The 18,350-nt window shown below is 42.0% G+C and overlaps 1 protein-coding gene across 3 annotated transcripts; it reads left to right on the top strand.

Annotated features, from left to right (window-relative positions):
* Positions 1-1,298: 1,298 nt before the first annotated feature.
* Skp1 (S-phase kinase associated protein 1) lies at positions 1,299-16,903 on the top strand. 3 transcript variants are annotated; one of them, XM_040748606.1, is made up of 7 exons: positions 1,348-1,452; positions 4,220-4,262; positions 4,976-5,072; positions 11,452-11,525; positions 13,386-13,529; positions 14,921-15,061; positions 16,034-16,903. In XM_040748606.1, exons 3-7 carry the CDS (start codon positions 4,976-4,978, stop codon positions 16,067-16,069), a joined length of 492 nt encoding a protein of 163 aa, XP_040604540.1. In that variant the 5' UTR covers positions 1,348-1,452; positions 4,220-4,262; the 3' UTR covers positions 16,070-16,903. The 3 variants fall into 3 exon arrangements, with proteins under 3 accessions (XP_040604538.1, XP_040604540.1, XP_040604541.1); XM_040748604.1 differs by lacking the exon at positions 4,220-4,262 and having other exon boundaries at positions 1,299-1,452; XM_040748607.1 differs by lacking the exons at positions 1,348-1,452; positions 4,220-4,262 and adding an exon at positions 1,839-1,952.
* Positions 16,904-18,350: the final 1,447 nt, after the last annotated feature.

The raw sequence follows: 18,350 nt of genomic DNA on the forward strand, positions 1-18,350 counted from the left end.
GACCTGGTAACCCAAGCCATTGCTTGACCTCTCTGCCCAGTCTTGTCCTAGAGAAACTGTGGTCTCTGGTTTCTTTAGGAGGCCCTGTGTGGAAGTGTCTTTTGTCTTTGTGGTGTCTGGAATACCATCACGTGCTCTTGGCTAGGTGAGCCAGGCGCCTCGGTGGGGACAGTGATGCTCCCTAGACACAGCAGGGCAGGGCGAGCCGCCAATTGCACAGTTCCTGACTGGGGTGGGGCCAGATGGGTGCTTTTCGGCCTCTCCCTCTTTTCTGCAAAGCTGTTTCATCCTAGCGACCTTATCGCAGCCTTCTCTGAGCTGCTCACACAGCACAGTCTGTTCAGGCTGCGCTCAACTGTCCCGGGTCATTATTGGATCCCAGCACTGGCCTCACCTACGGGGTCGAGCGCGTGGTTACCCAAAGAATGTATTCTCACCGCTATGTCGATGTTTTCGTTTTCTAGGCTTGGAGCTTCATGAATACAATGGCTATTTGGGGTTTGGAAGGCTCTTCAGAGGTCGAGGGTAGGAAATAAATGTTAAAAATACCCAACAGGGTAGTGCAAGCCTGTAATCCCAGCGCTGTCACTTGGGAGGCCAGCAGCCTGGTCTATGTAGCAAGACCTGTCTCAAAACAAAACACTTCAGGCCTGCAATTCCAGAGCACGGGGTGGAAGATAATGCGTTTTAGAACAATTTGGTCTACACAGTAAATGTGTAGCCACCCTGTACTACATGAGACCCTGTCTCATAAAACAACAGCAACAAGAAACCACCTCTCCCCCCCCATTTTCTTTTTTTTAACAATCAAACAGACAAGGTGTACTAAGTCAGGAGTATCCCGAGTTCTTGTCTCAACATGCCGTGAGATTAAAAAAAAAAATTAGCATCGGTGGAGTAAGGTTCAATTCCCGAATCCCTGGTGGGCGAACACAACCTCACTTCTTTGGGTTATCAGGAGAGTAACGAGGTGAATCTTTGAAGTGAAACACACACATCCCCACAGCCGCTTTTGCAGTCTGTTGTTTCCAGGCTTTCCAGGACTGGGCTCCTTCATGCAGTTTAAGACAGCCCCTGCCTGAAAGACCCTTCGGGTCGCGTTGGTACCCCAGCCCGTGCCGGCGTCCGCACTGAAGGAGAGCATGGCGCTCTTGAGGGCAGAGGAGTAAGGCGGAAGCCCCTCCTCTGCCTAGCCGCCCCTCCACCCGAAGTCCCTCAGCATCTCTCCCGCAGACCTCTGCAGCGCTCAGGGTCTGGCGCGCCGCCCTCCGCCTGCAGTCAGGCGATCTCAACGGTCAGCCCGGCCGGCTGTGTGACGTCACGAGCCCGGGGGCCTCGGCGCCCGCTTCCCGCTCCTATAAAAGCTGGCCGCCGCGAGGCGTTGCTGTAGTGGCCTTGTCTTCGGTATTTCTCATCGTGTCGGAGCGCTGCCCGTCAGCCTCGCCGAGCACTGTGAGTAGCTGCCCGCGAGCTGGGCCGGGACGTGGTCCCTGGAGGGGGGGCGGTGTTGGAGATCCGAGGTGCCTGTGGCCTGCACGAGGCGGCGGCGACTCGGCCTGGCGTAGCCCGAGGCGCTGTGGGGCCCGTTGCCGACCCCGGACCGCGGAAGGCGCGAGTCGGCCGAGTCAGGCCTCCTCGGGCCGCGCGTCCTCACGGCGCTCGCCCGAGGAGTGTGAGCCGAGCCCTGTGACGAGCCTGTTCCTCTGAGGGCGGCGTCAGTCGGGCTCGAACGCGGCTGCAAGGCCCAGGCTTCGGCCCGGCCTGCCTGGGCGACAGGTTTGCTGCCCCGCGCTCCAGGGCGGGTGGCGGCGGGGCTTGGGGGGGGGGTCCCTGGCCGCCCAGGTGGTGGCGGTCGTCGTTAGTCGGCTCGGTTTTTGGCTCCCTCTTTCGCCTGTATCTGGCGCCACTAGCTCCCCTTTGGTCTTCTGCTGCTTCTACCACCGAAACTGCAGGTACAGACTCGATGTTTCTTTGCGTGTTGTTTTGTCGTGTCCCGCAGTCTCTGGAGGTGTGTCTTTTAGGAGCTTTCGACTCCTAAACTTGAGGTGCCTGGGTTCTTTAAAGAGATAGTGTGACATCTGCCCTTTGGTTCACTTTTTTTTTAAATGGAGTCCTCAGGTTTGGGGACTTGCAGTTTTTCTTCAGAATGTCACAGTAGAATGTGTTTGTGGCATAGAACAATGCAGTCCCTTCCATCCTGCAGTCTAATAACAAGTGTCAGAATTTCGAGTCACTTAAAACAGGTTTGTTTTTAAAGTCTGCTGTAGTCTGCTGTACTAGATTAGGTTGTTTAATTTCCAAGTCCAGGAGTTAGAAAACTGAAGGGCTTTTTTTTTTTGAAAGCATGTCAAATCGTAATCTCATGCATTATTATTACTTGAAAAATTTGCACTTAATTCCGACACAACACCGAAAGTTAAGTCTAGGATTACAGAGTGCATTGAATTACAGATTAACCGATTGTCTCCCCGTCACTTAATAAGATCCTGGCTCCCGCACAAGCAACCTAATACCTGAATTTGACTATGACTAAGCACATCTTTAGTTATTGTGGATTATTTCAAGGAAATATGGAATGGTATTGGTGTTAAAGTAATTCTATCAACTACGTAGTTAGACTTGTTCTGGAGTGTTCATTACAGTATTGGGGACTATAAAAAGAAAGTAATGTTTTGCTGTGAAAAACTAGCTTCCCTTCACTGTTAACTGTATTGTTGCCTTATCGTAGGGAAGGTCTGCTGCTCTGGGCTTCTCTGTTCTGCATTATTGGCAAGCACTGAGTAACATGGAGAAGCAGACATGTTTGTGACTGGAAAAGTGAAATCTGATTCTCTAACCATGGGTGAGGGAGAGTTGGGTATTTTAGTGGATGATTGTAAAACGTGATTTAGCTCGTCCCTGCCCTAGCTTGTTTGCTTGAGGGATAGGGACAAGTGTCTGAGGAAAGATGAATTTAAGACAGTTTTAAGAGATGTGTTGAGTCTTAAGTGTATGATGCTAAAATGGGTGCAGTAATTATTTTAAATGCCAAACCCTGTGCTTTTGTGAAAATTCACATTGTTTCTTAATACAACCTAGATCAGAAGGCTTCAGAGGTACCTAAAGTTAGTATATAGTAACATTGAAGGATTGTCTATCTCAAAATCACAGACTTTAAGAGTTGCCTGTGAGGCTATCTTGGTGCATACCTTTAGTCTCTGCACTGGGGGCAGAAACAGGTGGATCTCTGAGTTCAAGACTCTCGATGTCTACAGAGCAAGTTCCAGGACAGCCAGGGCTACATGGAGGAACCCTGGTTCAAAAAACAACCCCTCCCCCAAAAAAACCCCAAAAAGTTGCATGTGAATTTTAAAGAGGTCTTGGATTAATCCTTTTTGGAGAAATGGGAGAAATCTGAAGATGATAAGAAATTTCAGGCTTAAGAGCTTTTAGTTTTATATTTGCTTTTGTTTGGTTTTTTGATTTTTCCCTCAAATTCAAGTATGTTAGGAGTTTTAGGTTGCTTAATTTTTTTATATATGAATTATATTTTTCCTAGTGGCTCATATTTTATCTGAGTCAATGCGGTCTTTGGGTTTATTGACTGTTGAGTTTAGTTTTTAAGACAAGGTCTCATTCATGAAGCCCAGGCTAGCCTCGTACTTTTTTTTTTTCTTCCCTTCCCCTCGAGATAGGGTTTCTCTGTATTGTTTTGGAGGCTGTCCTGGAACTCGATCTGTAGAGCGGGCTGGCCTCGAACTCACAGATCCCCCTGCCTCTGCTTCCCAAGTTCTGGGATTAAAGGTGTGCGCCACCACCGCCCGGCTTCAAGTACTTTTACAGGCATGTACCACTATGACTTAAATACATTTTGTTCTTGTTTTGTTGTTTCTGAGACAAAGTCTTTCTATGTAGCCTTGACTGACCTGGAATTCATTATTTAGATCAGGCTGGCTTCAGACTCAAAGATCTATCTGCCTGCCTCTGCCTCTTGAGTTAAGAATTAAAGGTGTGTGTCACCATACCTGACTTAAAATGAATTTTTTTCTTTCTTTTTCGAGACAGGGTTTCTCTGTGGCTTTGGAGGCTGTCATGGAACTAGACTCTTGTAGACCAGGCTGGTCTCAAACTCACAGAGATCCACCTACCTCTGCCTCCTGAGTGCTGGAACTAAAGGCATGTGCCACCACTGCCCGGCTTTAAAATGAATTTTTGAAGCAGATTCTTTTTTTTACTGTAGGGACTTAGCCAGAAGATCTCAAACTTGGACACCTGAACAGTAGGTAATGAAAAATTAAAAAGGACTCTTCTAAGTTTAAGCTCTTTGTGGGCTTTAGGGATCACATTGACATCTGCTTATTTGTCTTTTATTTTCTTGTGTGTAGTCTTGCATTTGTTTATAAGTGAGCATTTCCTAGTCTACTCTTTGTAGTAATTTGTTTTTCACTGATAGATTTCACTGTAAGAAATTTACTTTTATTTGATAACTTTGTTTACTTTGGACCGACTTCACTCAGGTTTGTAGGTAGTTAATTGTGACAGTTAATTTTTCATATTGAGTAATTTCTCAGTGGGAGCATAAAGGAACATAGAAAGCATATATCTTACAATTTTTGAGGGGTTAACAAATGGCTGCCAGGCCTGATAACGTAAGCTTGGTCCTTGGAACCCACATAGTGGAGAGAAGTGCCTCCTGAAAGTTGTTCTCTACCTCTGCATGCTGCTGAGCTATATGCATACCTACATATATTATAAATGTCACAGATACCTCTTAATACCAGTTGTAAATTCAGCACTGCCTTTAAGTGGACTTAAGGCTGATGTTTAAGGAGCTGTACTTGGGAATTTTTAAAAAAAATAAAAACAATTATAGACTGATTTGTGAAGAACTTAGAACTGTACAGTAGCTCTGGTTACAGCTTCCTGACAGACTAGTTGACGAAATGTCTTGTGTAATTAATAACTTACATTTCTTAATTCAATGCATCTTTTTTAGATGCCTTCGATCAAGTTGCAGAGTTCTGATGGAGAGATATTTGAAGTTGATGTAGAAATTGCCAAACAATCTGTGACCATCAAGACCATGCTGGAAGGTAACTTTATGAAATTTTGGTGTGAAAAAGTGGGGAGTGTAACTTAGGATGGTATTATATAACCTGCAAGTATTAGGTTTACTTGAGCCAGTTACAAGCTTGAGAGTGAAAAAAGTAGCTTCCTTTCTGCATTGTATGAATAAAACCATAAATTATTAAAGTGTTGGTTGGTTTTTTTGTTTTTAAGATTTGCTAGGCATGATGGCTCACACTTTTAATTCCAGCACTTAGCAGAGGCAGGGGAATCTCTGAGTTCTAGGCCAGCCAAGCCTACATAGTGAGACCCTGTCTCACAAACAATTGTGTGTGCAGGCATGCCATGTCATACCTGATAATGTATTTTAGGAGTCAGTTTTCTTCTTTCACCTCCCCTACTCCACCTTGTTGGTATTTGTTGTGTTTTTGCTTTTTCTACATAGCCCTGGCTGTCCTGGAAAACTTTCTGTCAACCAGGCTGACCTTGAATTCAGGAATATCTACCTGTCTCTGCCTCCCATGAGCAAGAATTAAAGGTGTACACTATTATTGTACCTGTCTACATTGTTGTTTTTTAAGGTTTTATTGTTTATTATGTGTGTATTTAGATATATACACAAGTTTGCAAGTGCTTGGAATACCAGAGACATTGGATTCTGCTGGAGCTGGAGTTAACAGGTGCTTGTGAGCTGCCTAGTATGGTGCTAGGAACTGAGCTGGGTCTGCTACAAGAGCAGTCAGTACACACTCCTGACCACTAAAGCCATCTTTGCAGTCCATTTTGAGGCTGGGTCTCTTCTGCTGCTGCAATGCACGTCCTTACCTCCTTGCCAGAAGAGTGCTGAGATTACATATATAAGCCTTGACATCCAGGTTTTTTTGTTTTGTTTTGTTTTTCCAGACAGGGCTTCTCTGTGTAGCCCAGGCTGTCCTGTAACTCACTCTGTAGACCAGGTTAGCCTCAAATTCACAGAGATCCTCCTGCCTCTGCTCCCCAGTGTTAGAAATAAAGGCCCGTGCCACCACCGTCTGGTGACATCCAGCTTCTTAAGTTGAATAGCAAGTACTTCTACCCACTAAGCCATCTTGGTGGTCCTAATGGGGCTTGGAGTACAAGACAGTGGTCTGTTTCTTTTTTTCTTTTTCGGTTTTTTGAGACAAGGTTTCTCTGTGGCTTTGGAGACTGTCCTGGAACTAGCTCTTGTAGACCAGGCTGGCCTCGAACTCACAGAGAATCCGCCTGCCTCTGCCTCCTGAGTGCTGGAACTAAAGGAGTGTGCCACCACCGCCTGGCTTCTTTTTTTCTTTCTTCATGTTTTTTTGTTAGTTTTTCAAGACAGGGCTTCTCTGTAGTCCTGGCTATTCTGGAGCTAGCTCTATAGACCATGCAGGCTTCAAACTCAGAACACTTGCCTTTGACTTCTGAGTGCTAGGACCATGTCTGGCTATAGTAGTCCATTTCTGTTTAAAATAAATTGGATGTACAAATCTTTGTTTTTCCTAATAAAAATCAAAGCATTTGGAAAGGGTAATATTGCTGCATGACAGCTAAATAGAACTGCTATTAAAGGAAGTGAGTCTGTTGTCAATGCTGTTGAAGACTTTTTTTTTGAGTCTACACCCGAAGAATCTGTATTTCATTTTTCACAATTATTTTTCTGTGTATGGCTGTTTTGCCTGTATATGTGTTGTGCACCATGTTCATGCAGAGGACAGAAGAGGGCATGGGATCCCCTGGAACTGGAGCTGCTAGATGTGGGAACTGGGAACCAAACAAATCCAGGTCCTCTGTAAAAGTAACAAGTGCTCATAACTACTGATCCGTCTCCCCCGGCCCCTGCATTTAATTTTTATTATGCATCTCTATTGTGGGTGTATGCGCATATCTCAGGACAACTTTGTTCTCTCTTTGTTGTGAATTTGAGGATCATTGAATCAGGTAGTCAGGCTTGCATAGCAAGCACACTTTATCCAAGGTGTCTTTATTTTTCAAACAAGCTTTCCTTTTTGTTACTTGTCCTGTTGAAACTGCTGCAACACATTTGTGTGGTTGAACAAAGGTAGGATAAGACAATAGATCCTGAAACTTTGAAAAGTTACTAGTTAATAGTGATAGTATATATAGGAAACGTAAACACCAGTGTTTAAAATTGATGGGAGAAATAATATTCTTTATTACTTAGAAGTCCTAGGGTTTTGCATAGGAAAGGTCTGCAACTTATAAATGCAGGTGTAGTGGCCCATGTCTATAATGTTAGCACTTGGGAGGTTGAGGCAGGACCCGGAATGGGTGTGGGAGTTATATATAAACTCTAGCTATTAAAACTGGTGAAAAGTTTAAACATGGTCTGTTTCTTACAGAATTTACAAGCTAGAAAGGGTGCCAGATACTAAATTTAGAACAGTCACTTAGGACACGTAGTGCATTAGTGAAGTTGTATGCTATGTGGTGCTGCAGGGACAGCTTGACTGGTGTCATTCTATGTTTTAGAAAGACTATAGTGTGTGGTACTAGAGACCATGATTATGCTGAAGTAAAGTAGATGGATTGTTAAGGAAAATTAAGCACAGAAGATCAAAGTCAGCATCTGTTACATAGAAGGTTTAAGGCCAGCCTAACCTTCATGAGACCTGTCCTCAAAAAAGGAAAATTGAGCCGGGTGGTGGTAGCACACTCGTTTAGTCCCAGCACTAGGGAGGCAGAGGCAGGGGGATCTCTATGAGTTTGAGACTAGCCTGGTCTACAAGAGCTAGTTCCAGGACAGCCTCCAAAACCGCAGAGAAACCCTGTCTCAATAAAAGGAGAATTGAGGGACTGAAAAGACATCTCAGTGTGTGGGTTTTTTTTTGTTTGTTTGTTTTTGTTTTTTTTGAGACAGGTTTTCTCTGTATTGTTTTGGAGCCTGTCCTGGAACTCGCTTGGTAGACCAGGCTGGTCTTGAACTCACAGAGATCCGCCTGCCTCTGCTTCCTGCGTGCTGGGATTAAAGGCGTGCGCCACCAACATCCAGCCATCTCAGTGTGTTTTGTTTTGTTTTAAGATTTATTATGCAGTGTTCTGCCTGCATGTATATCTACATGCCAGAAGAGGGCACCAGATCTCATTACAGATGTTTGTGAGCCATCACATGGTTGCTGGGAATTGAACTCAGGACCTCTGGAAGAGCAGCCAGTGCTCGTAACCTCTGAGCCACCTCTCCAGCCCCAACATCTCAGTGGTTAAGAGCGCTTGCTGCTCTTGCAAAAGACCAGTTTGGTTTTCAACCCCTACATCAGACATCTTATAATTGCTTGTAACTCCAGTTCCAGGGGATCTGCACTCTCTTTTGGCCTCTGCAGGGACAGCATTTACACAAGCACAACCCCCACATAACTAAAAAATCTAAAAATCAAAAAGAGAACTGAGTGGCTAGAGAGATGCTTCAGTGATTAAAAGAACTGGCTGCTCCTCTAGAGGACTCATGTTCAATTCCCACCACCTCTCTGGCCTCCACAGGCACCAGATATTCAGGTGGTACACAGACACATGCAGACAAACACCCACCCTCATAAAATAAATAAAATGCAGAGGTTTTGTTTTGTTTTTTTAATAATTTATTTTGATTTCATGTGCATTTATGTATGTCTGTATAAAGGTATCAGATCACTTGAAACGAGTTACTGACAGTTGTGAGCTGTCATGTGGGTGCTGGGAATTGAACCCTGGTCCTCTGGAAGAGCAGCCAATGTTCTTAACCACTGAGCCATCTCTCCAGCCCCTTGTTTTTGTATTTTAAGATAGAGTTCCTATGTGTAACAGCTCTGACTTTCCTGGAGCTTGCTTTGTAGACCAGACTGGCCTCAAACTCAGAGATCTGCCTGCCTCTGCCTCTTAAGTTCTGAGATTAAAGATGTGAGTTGCCACTACCCAGCCTACATATAATTTTTAGTAGCTGTTTGTCTAGATGGGGTAAAATTGTAATACTGTAACTGGTAAAGATATGAATGAATTTGAGAGGAATAGAATTGAAAATGACTTTGAACTTGAATTGTGTTGGAGATTCCCTCAAGGGAAGAGGAAACATCTCTAGGTGGCTGGAGTGCTTGCTGGGTTGCATATCTAGTGGAGGTAGGGTGCTTTTTCTTCCCTTTGCACTACTGGGGACTGAACCCCAAGGCTTGTGCATAGACAAGTACTCTTCACCTGAGGTAGGGGACTTAAGCTGATTGCACAGGGTATGTCTTCTTTGTTAGTGACTTTTTGGTGTTTTGCTTTCATGTATGTCTGTGAGGATGTTGGGTCTCATGGAACAGAAATTATAGACAGTTGTGAGCTGCCATGTGGGTGCAGGGAGTTGAACCCAAGTCCTCTGGGAGAGCAGTCAGTGTTCTTAACTGCTGAGCCATCTCTCTAGCCTTTTATTTTTAAAATAGAAGCTGTGAACACATTTTCTTTGGTAATTGTTGCATGTCATGTGGCACATGAAGTCCTATATTCTGGTAACGAATGTTGTAGATCCCTTCTATTAAGTTTGTAAACTCCTTGGTGTATATCCTTTAGTCATGGTTTATTAAGTATCTGTTGAATGAAGAAATATGGACTGATCACAATAAGGAGAAAGTGATCTCAGTGTCTCTGTAAAGGTAGGTGAATAACTGACAGCAGACTTGCTTCCTAAATACTTGTTTTGGTGATGGAAGTATTTACTTCATCTTAGTGGTTGCTTGACATGCTGATCTGTCCTGTGCTGCTTCAAAGAAGCATTTGCCAATTTTAAGAGCATTAGTTGACTAGAAACTTTTACAGACTAGCTTTGATCTCAGAAGTAGATTGATAGCAGTAGTTAAAGGCTTCTTTCCCTATATGTCCCTTTGGGCTCAAAGCTTCATAGTTTCATTTTAAGTACCTGTAGCTTATAGGATTCTAGCTTCTTAAGATCTGGAATTCTTTGAATTTGACTGCTTATTTTTGTTTTGTATTTACAGTGTCTGGTTAGAGTTCCATGTGACTTTAAAGAGCAAAATGAAACTCTTAAATTCAGGATATTCAGAAGTGAAAATCTTTATGTGTACACATGGATTGGCTTATATGTTCAAGTCTCTAAGATGTTGTGTCAGATACAGGTGTCTGTCAGAAGTACATGAAAAGGAATGTGTTTTGCTGCTTTCATATATGGTCCTAAAGAAAAACACAACTCATCTAAATACTAGGGAAGCAATTTTTTGTAGCCATCAGGACTTTATTATTACTTAGGCCTTCTTCCAAATAGTTTTGTATTTAAACAAAGATAGTATTTTATGTTGTCTTTCAATAGCAATATCTGTTTCCCAAAGGAAAATTTTATAGTGTATGGTTTCTCTTAAGAGTATTTGTTGGGGGGGGTGATGTTTATATATGAAACTTGAGGCTTTGCTTTTTGTCTTTGTTTATTCTAAGGTGGGCAGTGGTCTAGGACAAATCTTAGAGGTATTAGGAGAGAGGAAATGATCTGCTCTTACACTCTTCTGAAACTTGTAAAGGACCTTAGTGAGTGCTTTGTACTCAACTCAAGTGCCGTGTCAATTTTGGTTTTCATCTAGATTTGCAGTACCTAAAGATTGACCTTTTACTTCTTGTTTGATTTCCAGGATATAAATGTTTCTTTATGTAAGTGTTTTGCCTACATGTATTGATGTACACCCTGTGCATGCAGTCACTAAAGAGGCCAGGAGAGAACATCAGATTCTGCTCTGACTAGAGTTACAGACAGTTGTGTAAATTGATGGAGAGGGGGACCTTGTAAAGTTGTTGACTGCAGTTGTGTAGTGGCTAAGGACTGTGGCAAAGAATCTCCGGCCAGGGATATCCCCAAAGAGTACTTCAAATATAAGAAATAAATAAAAGATTTGGCTCATATTTTTAAAAAGGAGACTAGGATCCAGCTTTTCCAGATTGTTTCTCATTTATCCATACTTCATTAAATCAGCGGCAGGTATGTGCCCCCATGCCCATCCATGCTAGATAGTTTTATGTCAACTTGACACAAGCTAGAGGCATTTGTAAAAAGGTACCTCAATTGGGAAAATGCTCCCACCAGATTGACCGTTGGTGGTGGTAGTAGGGGCGACCCAGTGTGGATTTGTCTCACCTCCAGGCAGGTAGTTCTGAGTTGTATAAGAAAACCCATTAAGCCAGCATTTTGGAGCAGGCTAGCCTAGTCTATAGAGCTAGTTCCAGGATGCCTTGGGCTGTTACATAGGGAAACCCTGTCTGGAAAAAAAAGGAAAAAGAAAGCTGACTGAGCAAGCCAGTAAACAATGGCTTCTTCAGTTCCTGCATGCTTCAGTTCTTTCCAACTTGCTTTTGGTGTTTTATTACAAATCCATAACTAAGTTGTTATGGAGTTGAGACTCAATAATGGCTTCTTTTTCCTGGTTTTCTTAGATTTGGGAATGGATGATGAGGGAGATGATGATCCTGTTCCTTTACCAAATGTTAATGCAGCAATTCTAAAAAAGGTAAGTGATTATTTTTGTTTTTCTTATTTTGGTGTTGGAGATTGAATTTAGGGTCTTGAACATGCTTACTGAATGTTCTGATACTGAGCTACATCACCAGCCCAGGTAAGATCATTTGTGGCAGATTTTGTTGTTTTCTTTGTTTTGTTGTTGTTTTTGAGACAGTTTCTCTGTGTAGCCCTGTGTGTCCTGGAACTCATTTTTGTAGACTAGAACTTCCTTTGTAGGCTAGCCTCGAACTCAGGGATCTGTCTGCCTCTGCCTCTTAAGTGCTGGGATTAAAGGTGTGCACCACCACTACCAGGCTTGGTTTTGTTTTTTAAGATGGGGTCTTGCTTGATAGCGCAGGCTGGACTTGAAATTGGAAGCAATCCTACTGCTGCTGCCTTGTGGATGCTAGAATTGCAGGCATGTGCCACCGTACCTCTTAGTGAACTTAGCTTTTGGTCTTTCCATTGTTTCCTTGTGTAAATTAGTAATTTGGTTTTGTTTGTATGTGGTTTTGTTTGTGTGCATACATGTGTTTTGGATGTCTACCTGAATGAAGCCAGAGAAGGACATCAGGTGTACTGATGTATTACTTGTGTCTTGAATCTTGAGCTAGACTGGTAACCAACAAACTTCCCACCCCACCCCACTCACCACAAGCAATAGGGGTTGCAAATGCATGCTGTTTCATCTTTTTTATGTAGATGCTGAGAATTCAACATTGGTCCTTAAGCTTGTTCAGCAAGCAGACTTACTGATCTCCCCAGCCCTGCATTTTATTTTTAGTATATATGTATATAGGTGTTTTGCCTTCTTGTATATGCATGCTTACTTCCTGAACAGACCAGAAAAGGGCATCAAATCTCCTAGAATTGGAGTTACAGATGGTTGTGGGCTACCATGTGAGTTCTGGGAATTGAACTCATGTCCTCTGGACTAGCGTCAAGGTGCTCTTAACTACTGAGCAATATCGCCAACCCCTCTGATTTTTTTTTTTAAAGATTTTTATGCATATGCAGCAAATGCTTTTAATCTCTGAGTCATCTATCCAGCCTCTTGGTTTGTGGAGAGTTTATTGTTTTGTGCTTTTGAGACAGGTCTTGCTGTATCTCTCAAGCTGGCATGGAACTCAGATTCCTCCTGCCTTATTCTTCCAACTCCTGGGATTATAGGTGTGCCTCAAGCATCTGGTCCCTCTACTGGTTTTTTGTTTTTAACAGAGTCAGTTATATTGCTATGAATGATTTGGTTACATCTAGTAAGATCTTTCATCTTTGAAAGTTAAAAAGGTTATCCAAGCTTCGTTTTGCCTTTTGAAAGGATTTGGTAGTTGTGCCTGTAATCCCAGCCTTGGGGATATGGGGTAGTGTTAGGAGGATCAGGAGTACAAGGTAATTGGCAGCAACTAGCAAGTTTAGGACCAACCAGATTTCTTAGTGTAGATGATGCCTCTTAATGTCAAGCCTGATGGTCTGAGTTTGATCTGTGAATCTATGTTTTATTTTATTTTATTTTTTTTGGTTTTTCGAGACAGGGTTTCTCTGTGGCTTTGGAGGCTGTCCTGGAGCTAGCTCTTATAGACCAGGCTGGTCTCGAACTCACAAAGATCCGCCTGTTTCTGCCTCCCGAGTGCTGGGATTAAAGGCGTGCGCCACCAACGCCCGGCGTGATCTGTGAATCTATGTGGTGGGAGAAAAGACCCAATTTCTGCCCAGTTGTCAAACCTTCCTGTGTGTGCACACAATAAATAAACTTTATTTTTAAAAGTTAACTCTTTAACTTTAGCTAGTTCTTATCCCAGAGTAGGGTTGATGTTCCCAGCATTAAACTGAAAGTCTTATAACAGAATGCCTGAAGAATTTGTTGTTGTAGGTCATTCAGTGGTGCACCCATCACAAGGATGACCCTCCTCCTCCTGAGGATGATGAGAACAAAGAAAAGCGGACAGATGATATTCCTGTTTGGGACCAAGAATTCCTGAAAGTTGACCAAGGAACACTTTTTGAACTTATTCTGGTATGTTAATGTATAAGGTAGTTCTGTTGGCACAGCCTTCACTATTAAAGGGTTGAATTTGCTAAGTGCATTGATCATCAGGTGTGGATAGTCTCTGGACTCATGTAATGTTATATGTTACTAGTTACATTAAATGTAAATGAACCAAGTACTTTTGAGAGGTAGAAATGTTAGGTCAGATAAAGTAAAACTCTTGCTGTCTGTGCAAATCATTTTAAGTAAACAGGCACACTTAGAATTAAAGATGGAAAAGAATATGCTAATACAAAAGAAAGCTGAAATGGTTATATTTTGTAGCTAAAGAAGATTGTTTCATAAAGATAAGGGGATTGATTGTTATATACACCTAGAAGCAGAACTTTAAAAAGTGAAAAAGTAGTGAAACACTAAGGTCAATACACAATTGTACAGTCATAGAAACTCCAATATTGTTTCTCAGTAATTATAACAAGTGGACAGAAAATCAGTTCAGGAACACTACTGAACAGTTTGTTTTAATTGGCCATATAAATTCTTGTCAAGGTAAACCAAGTTCTGGGACATAAAAGTCTTAGATTTAAAAGTATTCAAGTTATAGAAAGTTGGTTTTCTGACCTCAGTGGTAGAAACATAAAAAATGTTTAAAGCTTGGTGTAATAGTGCACACCTTTAATTCCAACATATAGGAGGCAGAGGCAGGTTGAGTTTGAGACCAGCCTAGTCTGCATAGCAAGTGTTAGGACATTCAGGGCTACATAGTGAGACTTTGCTTCAAAATAAAATCTGGAAAAAAATTTGCAAATATTTGAAAATTTATCAGTTTCCTAGTTATTTATAAGGCAAAGAAAACATTTAAATTAGTATTTTTTGTTTGTTTGTTTTGGTTTTTTGAGACAGGGTTTCTCTGTATTGTTTTGGAGGTTGCCCTGGAACTCGCTCTGTAGACCATGCTGGCTTCGAACTCGCCTGCCTCTGCCTCCCGCGTGCTGGGATTAAAGGTGTGCATCACCAATGTCTGGCATAAATTAGTATTTTTAACCAAATTGAGATAAAACAATTAAAATCTGGGATAAAGGTAAAGCAGTATATCAGAGGAAAGCTAGTAAAAGGTGAAGTTAAATTGAAAGTAATATTAAAGAATAGAGAATTTCATTAAAAGATGTATCATTTTAGCCGGGCGTTGGTGGCGCATGCCTTTAATCCCAGCACTTGGGAGGCAGAGGCAGGCGGATCTCTGAGTTCGAGGCCAGCCTGGTCTACAAGAGCTAGTTCCGGGACAGCCTCCAAAACCACAGAGAAACCCTGTCTCGAAAAAAAAAAAAAAAAAGATGTATCATTTTAAGCTCAATTTGTAGCTTGTTAATCACTGGATGATTCAGTACACATGACTAAAGACTAACTGTCATTTACAGGCTGCAAACTACTTAGACATCAAAGGTTTGCTTGATGTCACGTGCAAGACTGTGGCCAATATGATTAAAGGGAAAACTCCTGAGGAGATTCGTAAAACCTTCAATATAAAAAACGACTTTACTGAAGAAGAAGAGGCCCAGGTAGGTATCACACAGCCTATTTTTGATTACTTTTTTTTAAAGAGAAACTGGAACCCAGTAACATGATAAAAAAAAAGGGTACCTATCATGAGGTCTTGGGCTAGGGCTACAGCTTACCTAGGATGCCTTTTAAAGTGCCTTGACACCAGCCAGATGTGGTGCATGCCTTTGATCCCAGCACCTGGGAGGCTGAGGAAGGCTATGAGTGAGCTACAGGCATCCAGGGTTATGTAGAGAAACCTTGTCTGAGAATACAAAGAAAACCTTGTAACATTAACAAAAGTCTTGATACAGAGGGATAATGTGTCTCATATACTGCTCATATGTCTCTGAATCTAAGTACTTAGATGGTACTGTCCTTGAAGTCTTTAATTTTTATTCATGTGTGTGAGCATGGTGGCCAGAGGACTGAATCAAATCCCCTGGAGTTTAGTTACAGGTGGTTGAAGGGTAGGAACTAAATGAAAACAGGATTCTTAACCTCTGAGTCATGTCCAGCCTAATACTATTTTTTAAATATTTATTTATTTATTTATTTATGCATGTTGTGTATATGGGTGCTCTGTCTTCATACACACCAGAAGGATTACAGATCTTTGTTAACCACCATGTGGGTGCTGGGAATTGGAATTCAGGACCTCTGAAAGAGCAGCCAGTGCTCTTAACTGCTGAGCCACCTCCAGCCCCAAAGGAGTTCTCCATTACTGGATTGTAGATTTTTACCTAGGACATTTGTATAGGCCATAAACAGTTGGCTTAGAAAGTGGAGCCTGATAGTACAAGAGTGGATGAGTTTAGTTTGTTTACTAGCTTGGAGAGTGGGTCTAGAGTTCCCTGTTGTATGTGCTGTTTGATGATTTACAGTGGAAATCACCAAGTCACATCACATAGGTTACTGATGGTATAGTATAGGTAGTGCTTAGCCATCTCACAAAAGACCACTAAAGGTACTTCCTTGTCTGTCTCTTCTAGGTACGCAAAGAGAACCAGTGGTGTGAAGAGAAGTGAAAATACTGTGCCTGACGCTGTAACACTAGAAGGGTTGTTCTAAATGCTAGTTGCACTGCTTTGTTTATAATTGTTAATATTAGAAAACAGTAGACAAACACAGCCTTGTCCTCATTGCATGTGTAGTTCCAGTACAGATCTGACCTATGGCTGAGTTTCTTCTATGAGCAGAAGGTTTTTTTTTTTGTTTTGTTTTTTGTTTTGTTTTTCTCATTACTCTGAATAAAGCTGAACTTTGGGTTCTCTGTGGAAAGTGGCATTTTGGGCTTTCCCTCTTTCTGTAAAGCAATTTCTGCCTAGTTCATTGTCCAGTTAATTTCAGTGAGCCTTTCTAAGTTGGCATTGTAAATAAAACAACTTATGAGAAGTATGCTGAAATAGAATTAACAAAACATGATCTTTGTTCATGGAGTCGGAAACTGGAACACAGCAACTTGAAGTTAATGTTGTGAATGGGGTTGTCAGGATTAGGATATCTTTCAGCCTCTCTGCTGCTGGTAAACTTGTACACAGTTGGGCTCTCTTAATTAGATCTGAGGACTTGTTTTTTCTTCTTTAATTTTTAATATGTTGCTAGATATGTAGTTTACTCTACCCAGTTTGGTTTTGGAGGGGCTGTAACTAGATATTTTCTTTGCTTTTCAATTAAAAAAGACACTTACTTCATGTGGTATGTCATCTTTTTAATCATCATTGTTCCCACTTGGGGAAAGACACTACTTGCATGTAAAAAATAATTTAATCTTTAACATTAAAGTGTACTGCAAAACCCAGAAAACAGCCTTACTAAATGCAAGATGCGTTTCAATAAAAAGTAATACAATAGGTAGTAAACAGTTGCTTTTGTGGATGTAAATGTGTCTCTTCACTTAAATTAAGTTTGCTTTTAGTGGGTTTTGGGTTTTTTTGTTTTTGTTTTTTTGGTTGTTTATTTTTATTTTTGAGACAGGGGTTCTGTGTGGCTTTGGAGGTTGTACTGGAACTAGCTCTTGTAGACCAGGCTGGTCTCAAACTCAGAGATCCCCCTGCCTCTGCCTCCCAAGTGCTAGGGCTAAAGGCACATGCCACCACTGCCTGGATAAGTTTGGTTATTTTTTTTTTAATTTATTTAGATGTATTGTGCATTGGTGTAAAGGTGTCACATCCCCTGGAACTGGAGTTACAGTAAGCTGCCATGTGGGTGCTGGGAATTGAACTCAGGAACTCTGGAAGAGCAGTCAATGCTGTTAACCACCGAGCCATCTCTCCAGTCCCAAGTTATTTTTTTAATTGAAGAGATTCTTAGGTAGTGACTTGTGGGAATCAGTTCTCTCCTGTCACCCGTGTGACCCAGGGATCAAGCTCAAGTTGTCAGACTAAGTAGGTGGTGTGCCCCCTTTAAAGCTTTGCTTTTTTTTTTTTTTTAAAGATTTATTTGGGCTGGAGAGATGGCTCAGAGGTTAAGAGCACTGCTGCTCTTCCAGAGGTCCTGAGTTCAATTCCCATCAACCACATGGTGGCTCACAACCATCTGTAATGAGATCTGATGCTCTCTTCTGGCTTGCAGACATACATGAAGTGCTGTATACATAATAAAATCTTTTTTAAAAAAAGATTATGTGTACAGCATTCTGCCTGTATGTGTCCCTGCAGGCCAGAAGAGGGCACCAGATCTCATTATAGATGGTTGTGATGGCTCCTGGGAATTGAACTCAGGACCTCTGGAAGAGCAGCCAGTGCTCTTAACTGCTGAGCCATCTCTCCAGCCCTCCTTTGCTTAGTTCTTAAGACATATAACTGCTTAACCACTATTTCTAGCCTCCCCTTTATGGTAGAAAGGTTTTTACTTAAAATGATTATGCCTAGGTCCTTGTACATGCTAAGTGTTCTGCATCTAAGCTACGTTCCCATTTGTTTTTTGTTTTTTTGGTTTTATGAGACAAGGTTTTTCTGTATTGCTTTGGAGGCTGTCTGTCCAGCCCGGCCTCGAACTCACAGAGATCCGCCTGCCTCTGCCTCCTGAGTGCTGAGATTACAGGCATGCACCACCACGGCCTGGCCCCATTTGTTTTCTACACAGATAGAATACATGTCATAATCTTGTTTCAGATTGGTTCTTTGTGTGTAAGATAGCATTTACATTTGAACTTGAAATGTAACTTCAGCCTTTGTTAAAATATAAAAATATAGCTGGATGGTGGTGATAAAAGGCAAAGGCAGGTAGATCTCTTGAGTTTGAGGCCAGCCTGGTCTACAGTGAATTCCAGGACAGCCAGGACTATATACAGAAACCTTGTCTCAA

The sequence above is a fragment of the Mesocricetus auratus genome, unplaced genomic scaffold (assembly GCF_017639785.1).
Source record: "Mesocricetus auratus isolate SY011 unplaced genomic scaffold, BCM_Maur_2.0 Super-Scaffold_100007, whole genome shotgun sequence".
NCBI classification, from domain to species: domain Eukaryota; kingdom Metazoa; phylum Chordata; class Mammalia; order Rodentia; family Cricetidae; genus Mesocricetus; species Mesocricetus auratus.